At 33.5% G+C, this 21,508-nt stretch overlaps 1 protein-coding gene across 1 annotated transcript in view; it reads right to left on the bottom strand.

Annotated features, from left to right (window-relative positions):
* Sgcz (sarcoglycan zeta) overlaps positions 1-21,508 on the bottom strand; it is a 789,755-nt gene that overhangs the window by 255,434 nt on the left and 512,813 nt on the right. The window contains exon 2 of the mRNA XM_057752704.1: positions 7,289-7,483. Within this exon, the coding sequence (XP_057608687.1) occupies positions 7,289-7,483 (195 nt within the window). The remainder of the gene's footprint in view (positions 1-7,288; positions 7,484-21,508) is intronic.

Raw genomic sequence — 21,508 nt, 5'->3', positions numbered from 1 at the left:
GGTGAATAAATGTGTATCACTGATAATGTTAACGTGAGTGAACATGACGGCACAAACCTTGTGGGAAGCTTGCTTCATCCATACTGTGACCATGAAAGAAATTTGGAAGGTTTACAATCAAGAACAGATATTCCACTTAGGATCAAAAATAAAATTAACTATTGTATGTTTTAAATGGATTCTAAAGGGGAATTAGGTCTGTGGTAGAAGGACCCAAAGATCTGTGTTTTGACCATCCTAGCTTGGAAAATAAACAGTTTATTGTTAGGAAAATAGTGCTGACCCTTGACAGCATATCTGCTTCTCACAGTTTATAAAGTATTTTAAATACATGACCATTAAATTAGAATTTTATAAGAAATATTTAATACCTTTTTAATATAAAAAGGTATTTCACTCACAAAAATGTACCACATAAAAACAATTTTAATTATTAACCACTAGCAATGCTTGAGCTTAATATTTGTCATTATTCTCAGCTGATAAGTAATTCCTCACATACTATAAAAATTGACTTTAAGCTTTTGAAACAGGGTCACTGGTTTCATACTCGTTAAAGTTCTCTGCAATTAGTAGTAGTATCACTCTCTCAGAGAAGAAGAATCTGGAACTCAAGAGTAGTACAAAGTCACCCTGCTAAGTAGTCAGTCATGGCCTCTTGGTGCAAAGCTAATGACATTAAGTCTTCAAGACATTGTCAGCATCAATTAGGTCAACATATGCATTTACTTACTTATTCACATGCCTTCCTAGAAATTATTTTATCGGCCTTGGATTATTTTATTTCAGATGCATTAGAAAGGATAGAGTTAATTCAGGTGGTCTAGCCTATATCTCTCAGGATGGGTCAAAAAATGACGAAAAACAATAATATCCAATTCAAAGTTGTTAGTGTAATAGTTAGGAAGCACTTTTATTTCTTACTCATTTATTCAACAACTTAGTATAAGGTGCAGTAATATTATATCCATTTCAAAAAGTAAAAAGTTGAGCCACAATTTAATTAAGTGTAACACAGGAAATAGACAGACAGACAGACAGATAGACAAACAGCCAGACAAACAGATACACCAGGAACTAGACTAAGAAAGAAATGTTTGGCTTTGGGACCCATGCTTCTATTGTTATTTTACTGTTATCAACACTTCTCAGTGTTCTAGTTGGTGGAGTCTGGAGTCTAGAATCACACTTATTTTCTCTAGCATCAGGAGGCAGATTTCATATTTCTCGAGGGCTTGTAAACAAATAGGAAAACAAAGGATCCAGGGAGTTGTATAATTTACCAGTGACTGCCAGTCTGTGGAGATAATTACTTCATCTTTTGTCAAGACAGAGGAAGTGTTATTAAAGTATCTGAAATCAAATAAAATACTGTGTGTGTGTGCATGTGTGTGTCTGTGTGTGTGTGCATGTGTATGTGTGTGTGTGTCTGTGTGTGTGCATGTGTATGTGTGTGTGTGTGTGTGTGCAGAAAATTCTCATGTTCACAGTTTCCACTGTTGGAATCTGCATCTAATAAAATCAAAGAATCTATTTTCACAGACAATTATCTTCCTCAAGCACTTTGGAGTTCCGGTAGGGAATAACCATATTTATTCTCCCACCACACAAAATAGTTAGTTTGAGTGAAAGAAAGTCCTGGAGCTATGTCCTTTGTCAAGAGAAGGAGAGGAGATTCCAACTAACACTAAATGGATTGCAGTTTGAAGTAGCTTTCCTAAAGTACTTTTTTATTTCTGCTTTACTGAGAGAAAAAGAGAAGCATTAAATCAGAGATCTCTCTGTAACATAAACTGGATTTTTATTAATCACAAATGTTCAGCCCCATAGAAAATAATACACAGTGTAAATGCCTATCAGAGACAAATATAAGGCACTTTTGCTATATTCTGAGATTTAGTATTCACTACTATGCAAGGGACAGGTGACAAGGGCAGAAAATAGAAGTATATTTTGATCACTAGTCATTAAATACCAATGCAACATATTAAATCCTATCACAAGAATATCCATATGAATAAAGATATGAATTTTAGAAAAAGAAAAAAAGTGTGACAGAAAGGGAGAGAGAAATCAACAGAAATATCAAGAGTAGCCTTGAAATAAGGCATCTGATCTGAGATTTAAGTTTAAGGTTAGTTTCCCTGGTCCTTGTCTCTAAAGTGTTAAATTTGTAATGACAATCAAAAAAAAAAAAAAAACCACTTCAGGAACAAAATTTGGTGTTAAATCTCAAGGTTTTTAGACTTGTAATTTAGTCGCAGTATTTACTTAACCTGGTATCTGTGTACCTCCCATCAATAGTGATCTATGGGGAGGTTTGAAGGATCATCATTTGTGATGGGAAATTAAACAACCAAACAAAAATATTACAAAGTAAACCTACTATTAAGAGGATAAATAATCATGGGAGATTTATTCTGAGAAATTTACAATAGTAAATAGAAAAACTGCATTTTATCCATTCAGGGGTAAGAGCTTTTTGTTCTATAAAAGTTATATTTTGTCTAGAGTGTAGGAACACAATAATAAAAACAAACTAACTGTAATAAATATGATAAGGAAAAAAATAATAAAGCAAATAATAAACCTGTAGTTACTTCAGATTTCAACTTCCAATATAACTGCCTTCATCTTTACATACTAGCTATAATAAAAGATAAAAGAAGATAGAAAATTTCCCTTAAAAGTGATTTGATTTAGAGACTGTGGAGACTACATGAAAATAAGTTTTGCAAGGAAAGAGTAACTAGCAAGAGCATATTGTAGGTGTATTTAGCCTTATCAGATAGATTGATGAGAGTGCTAAAAGCTGTCTCTAGGCTAATGATGAAGACAAAACACTACTGGTCTCAAGAGTGACATGGGAAGAGATGATACTCTAACAATTGATTAAAAAAACCAAAAGGTTTTAAACTTGGAGATGTTTTTATGAATAAATATACATAATATTTATAATCTGAACTGCAGAAGTACTTTAAAGAAATTAAAACATGACAGAGAAATAAGAAATTACTCTATAGCCTAAATCATAAAGTATAAAAAATATCCTGAAATGATTGTTTATCTTGAACTTATATAACATTTAATATTTGAAATAAAGAATAGCAGGTGATGAAGTTTATTTTCAACAAAGTATTTTTACTATTTATTCTGATTTTAGGCATTAAAGGAAAATTCACTTAAGGATTTATGTAAAATGTCTATAAAATATTAATGAGTAAATAAATTTTTAATAAATAACTGTTTAAAAAATAGATAAAACAATAAATAACAAATTCATATCAGATTAAGATAATGGAACCAATATGTAGTATCAGAACGTAGCTATTGGGAGACTACATCAAAATATGAGGAGGATACTAAAAATGCTGCAATTCAGTAACTTGGCTTAATGCTCTATCATTATAAGAATGATTTGAGCATATTCTAAATGTCAAGTAGATGTGGTATTTTGAAAATGACACTAGCAATATATAGATGTTTGAATTATGTATTGCACAGGTCCACTTTAATTCAAAATGACTAAAATACTCAAACCTCTTTTCCTTAGGGCTTCCTTTTAACCAGAATTCATTCAACTAATCATATCACTCTTCAGATATGTATTTGAAAAGTCTACATTAGCTGCTTATTTTAATTATTTTCAAGAGAGCATTATTAGTTTCTCCATCATGAAGTTTATCATTGTGGGATTCCTTTACACTTACTAGGTGGCATTTATAACCTCATTCTTTAAAAAAATATTTGTTATTCATTAGTGATAATTTCATACCTGTATAGAATATATTTTGAATACATTCATCCCCCATCTACCTTTCCAAATTTCCCCATGCCTCATTACTAACTACTTGTCATATCCTATAAAATTATATGACAGGAGATATATATCAACAACTTTCATTGTCATTATTATTAAGATAAATACTTCATGGTTACATAAAGCATTTTCAGTTTTCAAATACAAAGTTGATTTACTTAGAGTGGGATCTGAAGCAAGAAGAGCATTGCGTAAGCTGAAAGACTGTTAGATAGACTTTTTAAGCTCCTTAATTTGTATCGAAGAGTGAAGGTATACCAATTATCTACTGATATCAGCAAAGCCTCTTGCAGCTGGATTCCACTGATCATGGGAAAATGAGATTTACTGCCCCATTTTAACTCAGTCCTATTATTATTAACTCTCAAAGCCAGGAAATTATGATTTTTATCTCTCCTGTTCTTTTCACCCTGCAGTATCAACTCATTTCCTTTGTCTTGGCTTTCTGCTACTGGGCATCTCAATAAGCAGAATGATTTGATTTGTTACCAAATGAGAACTTGGAGTTAATAAGGTCACATCAATCACATGGACCATGAGCTTTACTAGTCATAATGATGTTATTTAACCAACATCATAAAACATGCTCTTGCGTAGACTGGTTCTGATGAAAACACTCTATTTTGAAAACAATAACATATCTACTTTGCTCAAATAAAGAATGTTAACAGGAGCAATCCCCAACATTCCCTGTGTAATGGAAGATAGCAGTTATGAAGAAAATGAATGCATTTTGTATAGACCAGTAAGACTCTCCAAAGAATTTACATGTTACTTTCTGTTCTTTATCTACAACTATGTCTGGTATACACTTGGTAAAGGAAGCCACAACACTGTACTAAGAAAGCAAAGTCTTCACTTTTACTTCTCTATGTGAGAGGATTATAAACTAGCTCAGAGTTTTCAATTGTATTTAACTTAATCTATTCTATTTAAGACTGCAACAATATACAGTGACTTAAATTCCAAATTTCTCTGAAAATTATGACTAACTATATTGGGGCAGATTGGTAATTAGAAATATTATCTTGACACAGTTGTAGCTTCATTTGCATAAGGCCGTATGCAAAACTCAAAAGTTAAAAAAGGACAGTTTTCTATTTTAATACAGGTAAGACCGAGATTTAAACAGTAAATGAAGAAAAGTGCAGTGAATCAAAACAAGACCATGAGAAAAAAGAAAATTATCATTTTTCATTAACCCCAAGACTATGTTGCAATACAGTGGCATTTAAATTTGGACCAACTGGGGATCAAATTATGTAGCTCCATGGGTGCCAGAAACCCTAGGGTTTACAAGAATCCTGAAGACACAGGTGATGCTTTCATTTACAACCCAAGAATGGCTTTGTAGGCCTTTATGTCAGCATGGGACAATGCCTAGGAGTCTGAGGCACGCATCCATGTAATTATGTGGTTAGCATACTTTATAATAAATTTTAAAATGTTCTAGAAGCTAACCTGGCTTGAAGCTAAGCATTCCCACATTGTGCTCCCCTGGACAGAGCAAGACTTTCTAGCGTGGCAGAGATCATCTGCTCTTTCATGAACATTGAAAGATGGCTCTTGATAGAAGAAACCACACTGTTAATTCAAAATAGTTAGAAATAGTATTTATTCTTTCATTAAAAGATATTTAAGCTGCTACTTTAATTCTAATCACATGGTATGTGGGGAAATACTTATACCTCCATAGCAATTATATTTTAATTACATTTTGGCTTAAGATTTTTAATAATAAAATAATATACATTGGTCAGTTCCCCTAACTTGTAAATGCAATTCTTATTATGTAATATATATATATATAACATGAGTATCTTATATTTATATGTAATGCTTATATAATATATACATATATGTTTGATATTATTTGGCTTTGAATTATTGAGGAAATAATTTTGGAAAATACCATTAGTATACATTAGTTTAGCTGGTACTTACTTAAAATACAAGAAAATTTTCTTCAGAGGTTTAAACATGTCATTTACCATGCAATGAATCAATCAATAGTGCAGACACTAGGGAAAGTACAGAGTACAGAATACAAATTCCATGCCCAAATTTTTCGAAACAGCACGAGAAACTAGGCCAGGAAATGGACAATGGTATGTTTTAGATACATTACCAGTAACTCTGAGAGAAAAACTACTTCTCAACCTCATCCCCTACAGAATTCCCTTCCCTGACCTAAGACCATTGATTCCAAAACATTTCTAAAATACATTTTGTTTATTTGTTTTAGAAAAGCATGAAAACACATGAGTTTCCCATTTGCCTAGGTTTTCTCTTTATAGTTTATGTCTATTTTCTGCAACTGTGATGTTTCAGAACAAATGGAATAATTTCTGGGCTTATTTTTCTGTGAATATCGTTTCTTAGTCTGTTATCTGAAACTTTGTTTATCTTGGGTGGTAGGTTATGCCACCTGCCCACCTGGGTTCCGTCTGCACCTGTGGGCAACATCCTACACTGTGACATGATGCTAGGCTCATTCCCACGTGGAGATTGTATTTCAGTGTAGAATACTGCACTAACAAATGAGAAAGGGCTTTTTGTTGTCATCGTTAAGTATCCAGTAGAGTTTAAAAAGTAATAAACAACCAGTCTGATACATGGAATTCAACGAAGTCAAACTAGCCAAATTTAGGTTTCCCTTTTAAAACGTAGGGAATATGAATAAGAAAGTGTAAGTAGCAAGATATACCAACCCGTCTTGAAAGATATCTGAATTGTGTGAGCAAAGACACAACAGACTGGCTTAAAAAAAGTCCTGAAATGTTCAAGTCCTGAGTTTGAAAATATAAACCGAGCTAAGTTAGACCTTTCTAAGATGCCAAGTTTTTCTTATGCTAGTCACATTATAGATTTATTATACAATTCATTAACATGAAACAACAGAATCACTTTGCTATTAAGCTATTACTAACCATAAAATAATTTCACTTCTAGCCTATTTGTATTTCACCTTCTACACACCGAGCACAAGCTCAAAAGAATGGAATGACCTTGACAGGTCAGTTAACTCATGATCCATTTATTACAGGAAAATGTCCATGCCTTAAAGGGCAAATAAAGATAAATATAGAATAACGAACTATTTCAAGAATAATCCAAATGTAATATTTTAGAATATTATTTTTTAAAAGGCTTCTTTTTGTTGTTCAAGTGTAACAAGGATTTATTAATGTTTATTATATAAACACATACTAAGTTGTTTATGAATCAAGCTACTCTTCTATTATTATAATCAAAATTTTCCAGTCCTAAATGACAGGTAGAATATCATATGCACATCAAATATAACTTTGTTCAAAGTAATTCTAAAGTAAAATATATGATAACTTTGGAAACTTAATGGCAAATACTTGTAAAGAATAAAATGAACCATTTGCAGTAGAAAATGACAATAAAGTAAGACCATCTTTGATCCCAAAGCAATAGATGTAAAATCATGGTGGTACTTACCACAGTGAAATTCATAACCTTCAATATCCATATTGTCATGGCTAAGTTAACTATCATGGTAACCAACAGCAGAAGGACAAAGAAGTATAAGCACCTCTTTCGCCATCCATAAATCCCCACAGGGTAAAGTTGTGCATTCTCAGTTCTCTGCAGGTTATTCTGCTGTGTCGCTAGTATATATTGTTCTCGTGTCATCTGGAAAGAAAGAGAGAAAGGAAGAAAGAGAACAGGAGAAAAGGAGGAAGTGATGATGGTGTGAAGGAAGAAGATGGAGGGAGATGTTTGGTGAAGGGAAAGTAGGAAGGCAAGTAAGCACGAAAAGGAAATTAGGGGTGAGGAGAAGAAGGTGAGGGGGTGGTTGAACAAGGTAGGTATGAAGGAAGGGAAGGTGCAAATTTTATAGGGCAGACAAGCAAGGGGAGGGAGTACACAGAGAGGGAGGGAAAAAACAAGGAAGAGGGAGAAGAGAAAGGGAGGAGAGAGAAAGATTAATATTAAGCCAATCTTTAGTTTTTATATTTAAAATGTATAAGTCAGCTTAAAGATAATCAGTGAATACTAATTATTTCTGCGTATTTGAAATGGAACAACAAACCCTCAAATTTTTCTCATCAATGTTATCAGCACAACCTTTCAGTTGACTCCCCCATAAGATACACACTATTTCCAGGCATATCTATTTAATTCTCACAAAGCACTTTTCTTTTTTGAGTCAATGGACTCTCAGAATTGAGTCCTGGGGTCTATGACTCAGCATTTCTATGCATCCCAAGATTCTTTACCTTTCTCTGAAAAGACAGCACATGAATTGCTAAGTGTATATCTTTACATGAAAATATCAGCAGGCTGACAAGAAAGTATGGGAGGAAACCACAACTATATCCCAGAGTACACTGGCATGGATTTAGATATTTTCTAAGTTTCATACCTTTATGTAATAAATTTTGTCCGTATCACCCTCCCATTCCCTCTGCCACGTCCCCCTCCTGCTGACAACTATTCCCCAGCAAGTCCACATCCTAAAGTGTTCTAAAGTATCTGTGACCCACCGAGTTTAATTAGATCTTTTGCTGAAGGGTTGGTAGAGCGTCATCTATTCAAGGGAAATTTATCAATGGACACACCACTGAAGAAAATGGCACTTCCTCCCTTTCACATGCTAATTCACAAAACTTTAATTCAGAACTTTGTTGCTTATTTGAGATATATTGAAATTTGTTGAAAAATATGGACTCTTCAAAGAACCCCAAGTACCACACAATGGAATAATGGTGTGAACAAAAGATAGTTGTGGGAAAGGGAAGATGGTATTTCTTGGTAATAAACGAATTAAGGCATAAAATTATTTTCAAAGGACAATAACTTGCTTATTGCCTTGGAAGCTATAATCAAGGGTAAACAAATCAAAGACAGTTTTCTAAAATAAATCTTAGAAAATAGCATCAGTATCTACTAATAAAATTTTTATCCTTTTAAAATTTTATATATCATGATTTTTGAATAGAAATGTAATAGTTTAACTTATATTTATGTCCCAAACATATTAATTATCATTTGTATTTCAATTAAGAATTAATGAATATTTAAAATAATAGATAATAAATTATACAAAAGATACTGCTTTATAAAATAGCTTACCTATTTTAAAAATAATTTACTATTAACTTTTGTATTATTTATTATCTATTATTTTAAACCTTTATTAATTCTTAATTGAAATATAAAGCAGTAAAAGACTCATTAAGAGTGTCTGCTTCTAACAATTATAAAAATAAATCTAGAATCAAAAACTAAAAAAAGTATCATTGAATTAAGCTTGTCTGTTGTTGATTATCATTTTAACTGGGCAAAGGTATGTTACATTTTTTTATGCTGCAGAATATTACCTTAACTGTGTAAAGGTGAGTAACTTTGGTTTATGCTGCATTTGTTTAATTATATAAAGATGTGTTGCATTTGCTTCTCCTTGGCTGCCTAAGGCACCTGATTGGTCTAATAAGGAAGCTGAGAGGCCAGTACCTAGGCATGAGAAAGATTGGGCGGGGCTGCCAGGAAGAAAGAACAAATAGCAGGAGAAATCTAGGCTCTCCAGAAGGAAGAAAAAGAAAATAGGGAGGAGAGAACAAAGATAAAACGTCCTGGTCAAGAAGCCAGGCAGCCAGACACAGAAATAACAAGAAAATATCTAAACGTAATCAGCCCTACAGCAAAAGGTAAATAAAGAGATACAGGTTTATTTAAGTTTAAAGAGCTAGACAGAAATGTGCCTAAGCTGAAATGAGAAATCAAAACTAATGATAAGTCTTTGTGTCATGATTGTGAGCTGGTTGGTGCCCAAAAAGTCTAGGTATACTTGTCTTTATCTATCTATGGAGTCAGGAGTCTTTTCTGAAATAAGACTTGACACAAATACTTTAGAGCATATACACTACCAAAATACAAAAATACAATATGGTTATGGGTGCCTATTGAAGGTTTTTTTTTTTTTTTTTTTTTTTTTTTTTTTTTTTTTTGCTAAATAGGAAATTCAAGTATTTACAAGTTTAGAAAGCTTTTTGTGACCGAAATAATATGGTATTAGTCATCACAGTAGAAGATATTAACAGCTCACAGCTCCAAAGTTGAATCCTCACACCAGCTGTCTGGACACACTGTCCAATATCTTGGGATTCTATGATCAAGAAAAATAATAGAAATATACTTTCCATTCATTCTGAATTTTCATTCCAACTACCCCCCCCTAAAAATGCAAAGAAATATAGTTTGAGTGTGCCTCATCCAAAATACTTGGGACCAGAAATACTTTTGAATTTTTAATTCAAAAATTAATTTTAATTCAGAAATAAATTTGGAATTTCTGTGACTTTGTAATGTTTGTCTTTATTTATGAAATATGGAATCAATGCCAAGTGTAAACTTTATTGGTACTTCTAATACACTTAATATAGATGAGAAAGCAAATCAAGACATTTTAGTACCCATGTATTGGACTGAGACAGGATTTGAGGTGTAGAATTTTCCACCTTGTTTACCATATTGACTGTAAAATGATCAGTTCGTCCTCCTATTGAAGAGTACAGAGTGAAAGACTGTCACTGTTTCCTGAGAGTCCATCATAGCATAACAAATCTCTGGCGCTTTTACTTATTCTTTTTCTTTGGCAATATGAATTCAATACTCTCAAAAAGAACTCCCCTTCTTTTGGCAACTTAAGCTAATCAGGATTTTCTCTGTCTAGATTTTATACTCCTTTTGCACAACTATCTCGCTTACACAAAAACCATTAGAATCCTTCAAAAGCCTAATCACTCCTAATTTCATAACCCCAAGCATCAATCTTCTTAGGTAAGAAACTGGTATCTCTGAATAAGGTAAAGGGATCTAAGTGATTCTCCCTGTAATTCAAAGCAGAACTACTTTAACTCTGGATTTTTTTCTTTCTCCGAAATAAAATAAAATCACCTTCAAAATTCTAATAATGGAATACAATTGTCATCAAGGCATTTAAAGCTTAAATCAAAGATGTATGGGCAAATCAAACGATATTTTGTGAGTTTTCAATTATTCCATTCAAAGGTGTAAATATATGTTTTCAAGTCTAGTTATTCTCCATGTCTCTTATAAAACAGAGCTCATTGTAAAACAGAAAAGAATGATTAATCAAGAGAAACTTAGCAAGATTCATGACTAATCATGCAACCCTGGGAGATTCTGGTGAAGCGTTTTCAGCTAAATGAGAAAGAAATTACTTAGAGCAACAAAGTCCATTTATTATCTATTCAGAGAGGTAGAGGACTGCAGAAGGGGCTAATCATCTAAACTAGTTTAACATAGGGATAAACTAAGTATCCCAACATATGTATCATGGGTATTAAAGTATTTTGAATAGGTTACCATAATCGGAAACAGAGGTAAAAGTGGCAAAAAGTAGGTTTTAGTTTAATCAAATGTTTATGAATTGACAGTTACTTGCAGGGTTATTTCATTATTTAGACATTTAAGGATTTAATATACTGTGAAAATTATAGTAAAAACAAATAAAAAGTAAGCTGTCAAAAACAACATGATTGAAGAAAATAACTATAATAATACAGGGCAAATTGCAGTCCACATGTATTATATAGTATTAGATATAATACAAAATAATACTCATTGTTAAGATAAATTATAAACATTAAACAAAGATATAGAATGCCTCACAAGGAAGTAACAGAGGAGTCTAAAATTATGAATGTCTTGTAAGAGAGGTTAATTTCTGTAAGCTTTTACAGACTTAGAATGCACTAACTACAAAGTTAAGACTAATCTGACAACTTTTGAGAAACAAGAAGAACAATCACATCAGTTTAGACCTAAGAATGTGGAATCAGTCAGGCTTTGGAGGATTAGCTTGGGATCAATTCAAGTTCACACCCAGCACAAGAGATAAAGAAAGGAAAATAAAAGAGGAAAAGCAATACAGGAGTAAGTCATACTTGTGGTGATAAAATTGGGCTCAAAGAATAACTCACTTGATAGTTGATAAATTGGAAGTGATGACAAAGAACCAGCCACACACTAAGGTCATAAGAAGTATATGCTTATAATAGATAACTCAGTACCTATCCCTTGATCCTAGTCACTAGGATTCTGGTGCTGAGAAACAGACAAGAATAATTGGGAATGGAATTCACTTTACTCAATTTCATTCATCAGGTGCCTGCCTCAGATGCCATAAATCAACCTTGTCTTCATTATTCCTACAGGCTTATTTCTACCAACTTCCTTCACTTAGATGTCAATGCCTTGGACCTAGATCTGTAGGGGGTGGTACAATCTTCAGTTTCATACCCAAATAATTATTCCATTGTTTTCATGAGGTTTGATTATCATTTATAAATGTATATGAAGTAAAGAAGAAACAAGTTAATTCTTTTCAACTGGGATGTCTCTCTCTATAAACAGGAAGAGCGGGAAATATTAGACCTAAATCATATCCATGAGACTAAAGAGAGAAAACAAGGACATTTTCTAACAACTAAGACCATTATTTTAAATTATTAAAACTAACACCAAAACCAATTGAATAATGTTCCATTTTATTACCTACAACGGAGTGGTAATTATATATAAGAAGGACTAAAATATATTACTAAAATGTATGCCATTGTGACATATCCCTCTATCCTCATTATCCTATCTAAGAGGGGGTTGAGACTAGATAAATGGTTGTGAGAACTGATAATTGAAAAAGATAATTGTAGGCCATACCTCTTTATTTTCTGGATTTCCTCATGACATGGAAAAGGAATCCAGGCATTTGATGCACACATATCTACAGCTCTTATAACACACACACACACATACAAACACACAAACACACACCACACATGCAAGTGCACACACACACTCATGTTTTCAAGTTGCATGCAAAACATAGAAAGAATACAGATATTGAGGCCATATATAGGCCAGTGATAATCTGATGATAAAGATAAACATAGAATCAAATCATAGTTAGAAGTAATATTCAGAACTGAAATCATAGTTTTCAGAGTATCACATTTAACAGTTTTATTATACAAATCACATAAACATGGGCTGTAATGTAGAGAATTAAGCATAGGACTGCAAGGAATACATAAATTAGATGCTTATTCTCTACACAACTTTGATTCCATTACTATAAATATAAACGAGACATCTAATTTCTATTCTACCTGTGTTTCCTGTTAAAGGAAAACTGAATATGAGAGAGAAGCATGAGTCTTATGCTAGGTAATTTGGATATTTTTTTTAATGTTGGATTATGAAGACAGCACTGGCAAGCTAAAATAATAATATGCAACATTCTTGCCACCATAAAAAAATTTTATTACAATTATAAAGCCCCAGAAATTCCACTCTGGGAAAACTTATATTTCAGACATCATAATTCATGTTAGTGTCACTGTTCACTGTGTGTCTATGGTGTTAGACTGAGGACTACAGTTGTCTGACTTTGATTCTATCAAGGAGTGGAGCACAGCAGTCTCAATAGATGACTTGACTTCTGTGCTGAGTTAGTAGCAATCCCAGTGCACTCAAATCACGGTTTGTGACCTGGGGCTAGTTACTTAGCTACTGGCTGTTCCATTTTCTCCAATTCTCACATGAATATTACACTGACTTATATAAAGATAATTTGGGAGTTGGAAAGTAGGATGTTAAAGTGCCCTTTTCACTTTAAATAGAAAAAACGAAAAACTTTAAAATTTTTATCTTCTACCTTATAGCTAGTTTTCTCTGGCTTAACTGTTCTATAAGTATTATTATTATTATTATTATTTTTACTGGAGTTAATTGTAAATGGCAGCAGTAAAATACAGTTTTAAGGGCAAAATGCTTGAAGTGTCCAATTTATGTGATTTGAACTTTACACACTAAAAACATTTTTGTTTTTTTCTCCATGAAAATGAGACTCTAAACAGCTACTAATGCAGAGAGAAACTGAAAGCAATACAGTAAAGTCTACTTAGCTTAGCAATTCAAACATATCTCTGCCTATGAGACTTAATTCACAAGGGCACATTTCAATAAAACGGTAGTCAAAAATATGCTGTTTAAGAAAAATATGCATTTATGCTGGTATGTTTTTTTAAGTTATTTTGTGGAAAATATTGGAGTCACTGCTCTATAGTATTAGGAATCAAAGGTCATTGCAGTTGAATTTCAAGAGTTCTGAAAGATAGAGCAGTCAGATTGGTTTCCTCTTGGGGTGGGTAAGAGAAGAATCTTGTCAAATTAAAGAGAAGCCAGAATGGGCACTAAAAGGATGTTTATCTCCAGGCAAATAAATGTTATTAAAATATGAGCATTTCTAAAGGGAAGGCTCAGTAACCTACCATCATGATTGGCTTATCTTGTAAATCCTGAACTCTAAATCAAGCATCATCATTAAACAATTTTCACTCAGAATTCAATTAGGTGAAAATCTAATTTCAGTTTTGATAATTACCTAGCACATCTTTAGTCCTTTAATATGACAGTGGATTTAGTTGTTGAACTTGATGATGGCTGAATTCTTAGATTTTCTTTATTAAAGATAGAAAAAAATGGCCATTAAAGTTACTTTAAAAAATGTCTGAGGTTTTATGATCACTATTTGTTTTATCGGCACCAAGAACTAAAACAACCAAGACAGTCTTATGTACTATTTTTTTTTAAGACTTCAAGCAAGAGTTGCCTGTTGGCAAGGACTATGGCCTCACACAGCATGGGCAGTAGAGACCTGGATGGAGGGGGGAGGGCCTTGGACTGCCCATAGGGCAGGGAACCCTGACTGCTCTTTGGACTGGAGAGGGAGGGGGAGGGGAGTGGGGAGTGGGAAGTGGGGGGAGGGAAAAAGGAGGGGGGGAGGAGGCGAAAATTTTTAAGTAAAAAAAATTAATAAATATATTGCTTTTAAATAAGCTTGCTACTATAAGGTATTTTTAGAAATCAAAATTAAAAAGGTTAAAAATTAAAAAAAAAGAATAATGGGTTAATTCAAGTTGTAAGAGATAGTAAGTAATAAACTTAAGCAATAGGCCAATTAATATAAGCCTCTGTGTGTTTATTTGGGACTGAACATCTGCAGAACTGTGCAGGACAGAAACTTTCATTGACAAATGAATTTGTCAATAACATCCAAATCCCAGTTTCCCTTCTCTCCTCTCATCTCATTTTCTCTTCCCTCCCTTCTCCCCCCTAGTCCACTCCTTTTCTGTTTCTGTTTGGAAAGGGGCTGGCTTGCCATGGGTTTCAGCAAAACATGGCCTATCAAGTTGTTGTAAGACTAAGGTCCTCCCTTTGTATTAAAACTGAGCAAAGCATTCCAGTACGAGAAATAGATGCCCAAGAACCAGCCAAAGCATTAGGTACAGCCCTTCCAGTCATTGTTAGGAGTCCCACAAATAAACCAAGTTACACAACTGACATATATATGTATAGGGCTTAGTTCAGCATCATGCAGGTTCCCTGGTTGTTGGTTCAATCTCTGCAAGGTTAGCTGTTACTGTAAATTTTCTTTTGAAATCCTTGACCCGTCTGGCTTCTACAGTCTTTCCTTCTTCTCTACCATACTTTACTGAAAGTCATTTTTCTATTTTGAGTCAGTAACAATTCAAGGAATAAATGTGCATTATTTGTCTTTTAGACAAAATAAGGTCACTTTAGTAAACATGTCTTAGTATAGCTTTTGCTACTTAAAATGGTTTGGCAGAGATGATCAGGTGGAGAGAATCAAAATATGGCTTAAATTAACATTTTCTTAGGACATTAGTACATATTGATTATCAAAATATAGAAAATAAAAGAATTTGCTTGATAATTGAGGTTTAATTGTCTTTACTGTTTTATCGGTTTATATGTAACAAGCTAGATCGAACTCTTCTCTTTCTGGCCTTTCATGGGGACCATAAAGGAGAACACAGACACACAGACAGATGAGTGGAACCATAAAGGAGATCATGGTCTATGAGATGGGAGATTGCTTTAACCATCATTCCTTATACTAATACAGATAGGCACACCTGTATCATGTATGTAGTTTGCCTTCATACCCATCATACACATCGTTTTATGGTCCCAGTAACCTGACTAGGGAAATACGGGTTGAAAAAGGACAGGTACATTTACAGACACTTGGGGAGAGTATACTCAAGAACCTACTATGTAACAAGCTGGGATCTCAGAGAGCCTATTATCCATAGCAGGAGAGTGTTAGTGGAGTTACTGAAGGTTAGTTTATCTCCCTGAGAGGACAATGTAGGTGAGGAGTCTACAGATGCAGTCAGCCAAGAAGAGGAAGGTGTACTTTCCAGTTTCTTCACACTCTGCCAATATCTGCACAGCAACCAGAGAAAGGCTATGCAAATTCCCATGGGTCTGAGGCCTTGGCCTGAATTACACATTAACTCAGGACTTCATCTTCTCCCTACACAACTACTCAGGGCTTCGTCAAACCAATCCACACAGCAAAGGTAGAAAATAAAAGAGAAATATTGATGACATTTTATCATCTGTTCTGTTCTCCTCCTGTTGTTTTACATCCCAACTTAAGCATACTTTTTGTGTGAGTTTGAAAAGAATAAAAAGATAACAATAGAAACAGTATTGGTTTCTGGCTGTTATACCTAATTTGGGTTTTAAGGTATATTTATAATGTACTCTTGTGATGCTTATTAAAGGCTCACTTGATCATAATTCACTTCTTATTACCTTATATTCAAGCACAGAAGTAATCATAAGATGAAAAATATTTGAAATTTAAATTCACTTTTGGAATATGCCAGGATCACTGCTAGACATTTAGATGGTAACTTATAGGGAGAATTTAGCTGAAGTACAGATGAATCTCAATTCAGTTAAAGTAAAGAATAGACTTTGGGTGTAGTCTATTCTTAGTAACACTTAGTACCACATAGTACCACTTAGTATACTTGTATTGCATTTATGGATTTCATTAAGTAATTTGATGAATATCTGATGGTTGAATGGATGAGTGAATATGTATGTAAAGGGCATGACCCAGGAAAATAGAAACCTATTTTAGGAAAGAGTGAGAGGAAACTGAATCATATGTGACTCAACACAGCAATTTGCAATCATAATAATACTTTTTAATTTTGCAAATTGAAAACATTGTAGGTGTCTCAAGTCATTTATTAATATTGGAACAAATGATCTTGAACCTTTTAGAGACTGTTGTCTTTAAAACCATATATCTAATTGGCATTTCAATTATCATTCCAAGTCCTGGCCCACAATTATTATGGATTAAAAATTTTCTGGGTCACATTAAATTTAAAATTCGGTTAATTCATCAGCATAATATTGCAGATTTATTGTGGCCAAGTCCTGAAAAATCACTGGAGCAAAAACTATTAGCTTTATTAAGGTGCGGAGGTTATAACTAATTCTTGTGTGAATTTGACTTGGGAGACATGAAGAAATGTATACTCACCCTAGAGCATCACAGAAGACATAATGCATGATTCTATCAAAATCCATATTGGCGAAGTCATGTGTTTACTGACATCTCTTACAGAATCATGTGTGAAAGGTGACTTATGGGAGAATGGATGTCTGGAAGACATCTACAGAACTGAGAAATCTACCTTAAGAAGGGAGAGGATTCATGAAAGGTACACCTTGGCACTTCCCGCACAGCTGGACTCTGTTACATTGAGCAATCTCCCTCTCAGCAATTGCTTGCTGATTTAAGAATGTTAGTGAGAGTGCCTTTCAAATCTTTTAACCTTCTCAGCTTCTTAAAGTTTTCTGATATATTAACTTACTAAATTTTCTAATTGTGTTAGCTCCTCAAATCTTTATCCCCTTCCTCCACCAGGAAAAAATAATTACTAGAAATCTTTAGGATCCATAGCCATCTATCTAGCTTATTTTTTATATATACACTTTACTATTCCACGAGTGCATGTGTGCATGTGTGTGTGTGTGTGTTAATGTTAGCATGGTAAGAACTCAATGAAAACCTAAGCTTCAATAAACCAGAAAAACATGAGGAGATGGACAACAGAGTTTCATATGCAGGAAGAAGTTAAGAGATACTCAACCATCTCATTTGAGATACAGTGCAGAGATAGCTCAGGTAGCAGAAAAGAGATCCAAGGTCAAGTGAAACCAGGAACTGAGAGAAGCAGGTTTCCATGGACATGGGAATTTGTGTGTCTCTAAAGAAACATTATTATTTTTCAACCAGACCTCTCACTTCATTTTGCATAGAATGGTTTTCACAGATATATATGATTAAGTTTTTCTTTTTCTTCGTGGTATCTATTGCCTACCTCTGAGTTAAATATTGATTTGCTTAATTTTGGTTCTTTCCATTGAAACTGATGTCATATAAGGACAGGACATGAGTTGTTCACACTTATTACCATGGTATAGAAAAAGTCGATGCTTAATAACATTATAGAATAACTAAATAATGTGGTTTTTGATGCTATTATGCAACTAGCAGATGCTCAATAATATTGGACTGAATTAATTTGTCATTGCTCCTTCATTTTTAAGGCATATACTTTTCAATAATAATATCAAACATAGGTGTTGTGGGAATTCATTCAGCCAATAGCTGGTATCTGGAGGCCAAAGAACGGGGTAGACTCCATAAAGTCTTAATATTTTACTGTCCATTTTACTATATGCTATTATATCATTCTAAACATTTATTTCTTCTTTATTAGTCATTTCCTCATCTGGGTGTAAATTCATTAAAACACATGAATATTAGATGTGTCAATATATACTAATAATTTAGATGTATTTTTATGACTTATTTCTAAATATTTAGGCAATGCAGTAAATTTCTAAAATTTCCAGACTCATAGATTTTGAAAAGGAACACATTATTTGTTGATACAAATATACATCTTTTGAACCTAGAAATCATTGTACAGATTATCTATCCACAATCGGTTCCTCTGTCCTGTGGATGAAACCAGGACTGTATACACATCAGGCAAGCACTACACCTTAGTGTTGCATCTGCCGTTCCATTTTTAGCATGTGGTTTTTCATAGCCCCTTGTTTAGTTCCACAGGCAAAGTTTGTGAAATATGAAGACCCACTCTGTGAAGCTGCAGGTTATGTACAGGCAAGCATAACTTCCAATTGTGTAGTATCCTTAGAAGAGTCAGAAATGGTAAGTACTAGTTAAAATGGTCCCCATGTAAATATAACCATGGAGATAGTAAGTACATCTAACTTAATAGTTTTGGTTGACTGGCATATATGCATTCATAGATAATAAAAGGATTTAAGCGCTGAACTGTTGAATGTGTTTCCCCACAGACAAGCTGACCGGTTGCACCCAACTTCCTGTGGTGGCTCCGTCGGGTCATCATCCATTTGGCTCTGGGATTAGATAGAACCACACAATTTCTTCAAAGATTTGAATGGAGAATGAATTCCCTAATTCTTTCAGTGTATGAGCTGTTTTGTGCCAAAAATCTAAAAAATTGAATATTTATAGAGATTCACCTTTTCAAGAGTCTGAGAGGTCTATACTATAAGTTATAAAGGCCTAATTCTGGCCACTACCTAATGATTATAAAGCCCTTAACCATGTTATAAAGAGGGGAAGGTTTTGATTGTATCACCTGGCTTAAATTAATCTAAATTTCTTCAGCCAAAACCAAGTAAAATATTGGAAGTGTGATTACACACACACACACACATGAAAATATACACAGTCATGTGATGTTTGTTACCTGTTCATTTGATAAATAATCCTTATTTATTAATCATACTATCTTAGATAAAAGTATATTGAATAAATTTGAACATAAATTATAATAAAATTATTTAATTAAAGTAAAACTAATATAAAAGTGAGATATGCAAATTTTTTAAAGTTTATCACTTTAACAAATAGTATAATATTAACTAGATTAATCTTCTAATAGAGAATTAGTTTAAAATCAGCAGCATATTCTCATATCATGTACTTTGTATATCCACAGAAGTGACAACTCTCTCCCAGACACTTTAACTCAGAGCTTGCTTTATAATCCATTAAACTAATGTTTCTATGTTTTTCTGCCAGAACCTGAAACAAATGAAGTAATTTATTACTTACTTGTGCCTACTCAAATAAAGTTCTCTAACATATTAGCCTAGAATCCTTTTTTAGGATGATCACCTTCAAGGGATAGGGACTTCACAAAAGATGTTACTAATGGCAATTGTATGCATTTGCCATATGCCTTATGTCTATGGCCTGGAGTTAGGACAGATGTTGAGGCTGAGAATGATCTCATCCTTACCCAGCCCAGAAAAAAGTCTTATTATTGCCATACTTCTTATTTTAATTGTAATAACAGTGATATTCAGAGAGGTTAGAAAATTTCTCCTACTGCAAATGAGAGAAGATGCAAAAAGTGAGTTAATGCTACAATATCATGTGACCAAGGTAAAGACCATAGCCCAAGCTACTTCTCTTATTTATCCATGACTCCTCTACCTAAATATCAGAATCCCCTTTGTGTAATTAACAGGTCAAACTTCAAGAGAGTTAACAGACCCAAAGTCAAACACATAAACAAATATATTAAGTTTATTTTGATTAATGTCTGTAGATTGATATTGTAGTTATGATGCTATTTAAAATATTGTTCCAATAGTTTTCATGTATTTCTCCTATGTGTAAAATTTGGTCAGTTATATATCTACATACATACACATATATTTATATAATAATGACTATTTCCTCCATTTCCAGGAGTTACATAGCTTGTATCTGTGAATAAATATACAAAAATCTGAATCTGTGCTTCTCCCCCACCAAGACACTGTAAATTGGGCAGTAGGGCAGTAGAGCAATTAACTTCTGTGGCAAATATAATTTTTCTTGTGAGTGAGTAAACATGACACAGAACAGACTTCGCTAACATCCAAAGACATCCATTCTCTCTTACATGAGTTCGCAACTTTTCTTGGTATTTCACATGGAAATCCAGTTTTTTCACTCTAGTAAAAATATTGTTTCTGGGCGGTAGTGGCACACGCCTTTAATCCCAGCACTGGGGAGACAGAGGCAGGTGGATTTCTGTGAGTTCGCTGGCAGCCTGGTCTATTAGTGCTAGTTCCAGGACAGGCACCAAAGCTACTCAGAGAAACCCTGTCTCAACAAAACAAAAATTAAAAACAAACAAAATAAAACCATATTGCTAGCACCTTTCCCAAAAATAAAAAGGAAAAAAAAAAGAAATGTAATATGTGTTTCTGAACTAAAGATAAACTAGATCATGTTGACATATCTTTTGTGGAAATGAATGGTGGAAAGGAAGTGACTTTTAAGGTAAGATTTGGAATTGAAACTAATTTTACTTGAACAGATTGCAAGTATCACATCATTATTAAATTATTAGAAAACTCAGATTAGTGAGATCCACATGTTTCCATTCCTCCATATTTCCACTTGCTGGTCTTTATTTTCTGAGCAGTTTTCTGTTGCTGGAGGTTGAGGGAATGAAGGATGGAGCTCCCACTGTGCTCCTCTAGGTCTCTGTCTCCATCTCTCCCACTGTCTTCTGTGTTATCTCAGTGTATACATACATATGTGTATGTGTTTATTATCTATAGTTGATCATCGAAATAAAAATGAGACGAAGTAAAAAAAAAATTACAACAAACTTTGTAGATATCTCCCGGCAAAAAGTACACTTCCAGTACACCTAGTCAAAAGGAAATTTG

The sequence above is a fragment of the Chionomys nivalis genome, chromosome 20 (assembly GCF_950005125.1).
Source record: "Chionomys nivalis chromosome 20, mChiNiv1.1, whole genome shotgun sequence".
Taxonomy (NCBI): domain Eukaryota; kingdom Metazoa; phylum Chordata; class Mammalia; order Rodentia; family Cricetidae; genus Chionomys; species Chionomys nivalis.
Note: the sequence above shows the minus strand (reverse complement) of the source record. Positions and strands in the feature narration are given on the sequence as shown.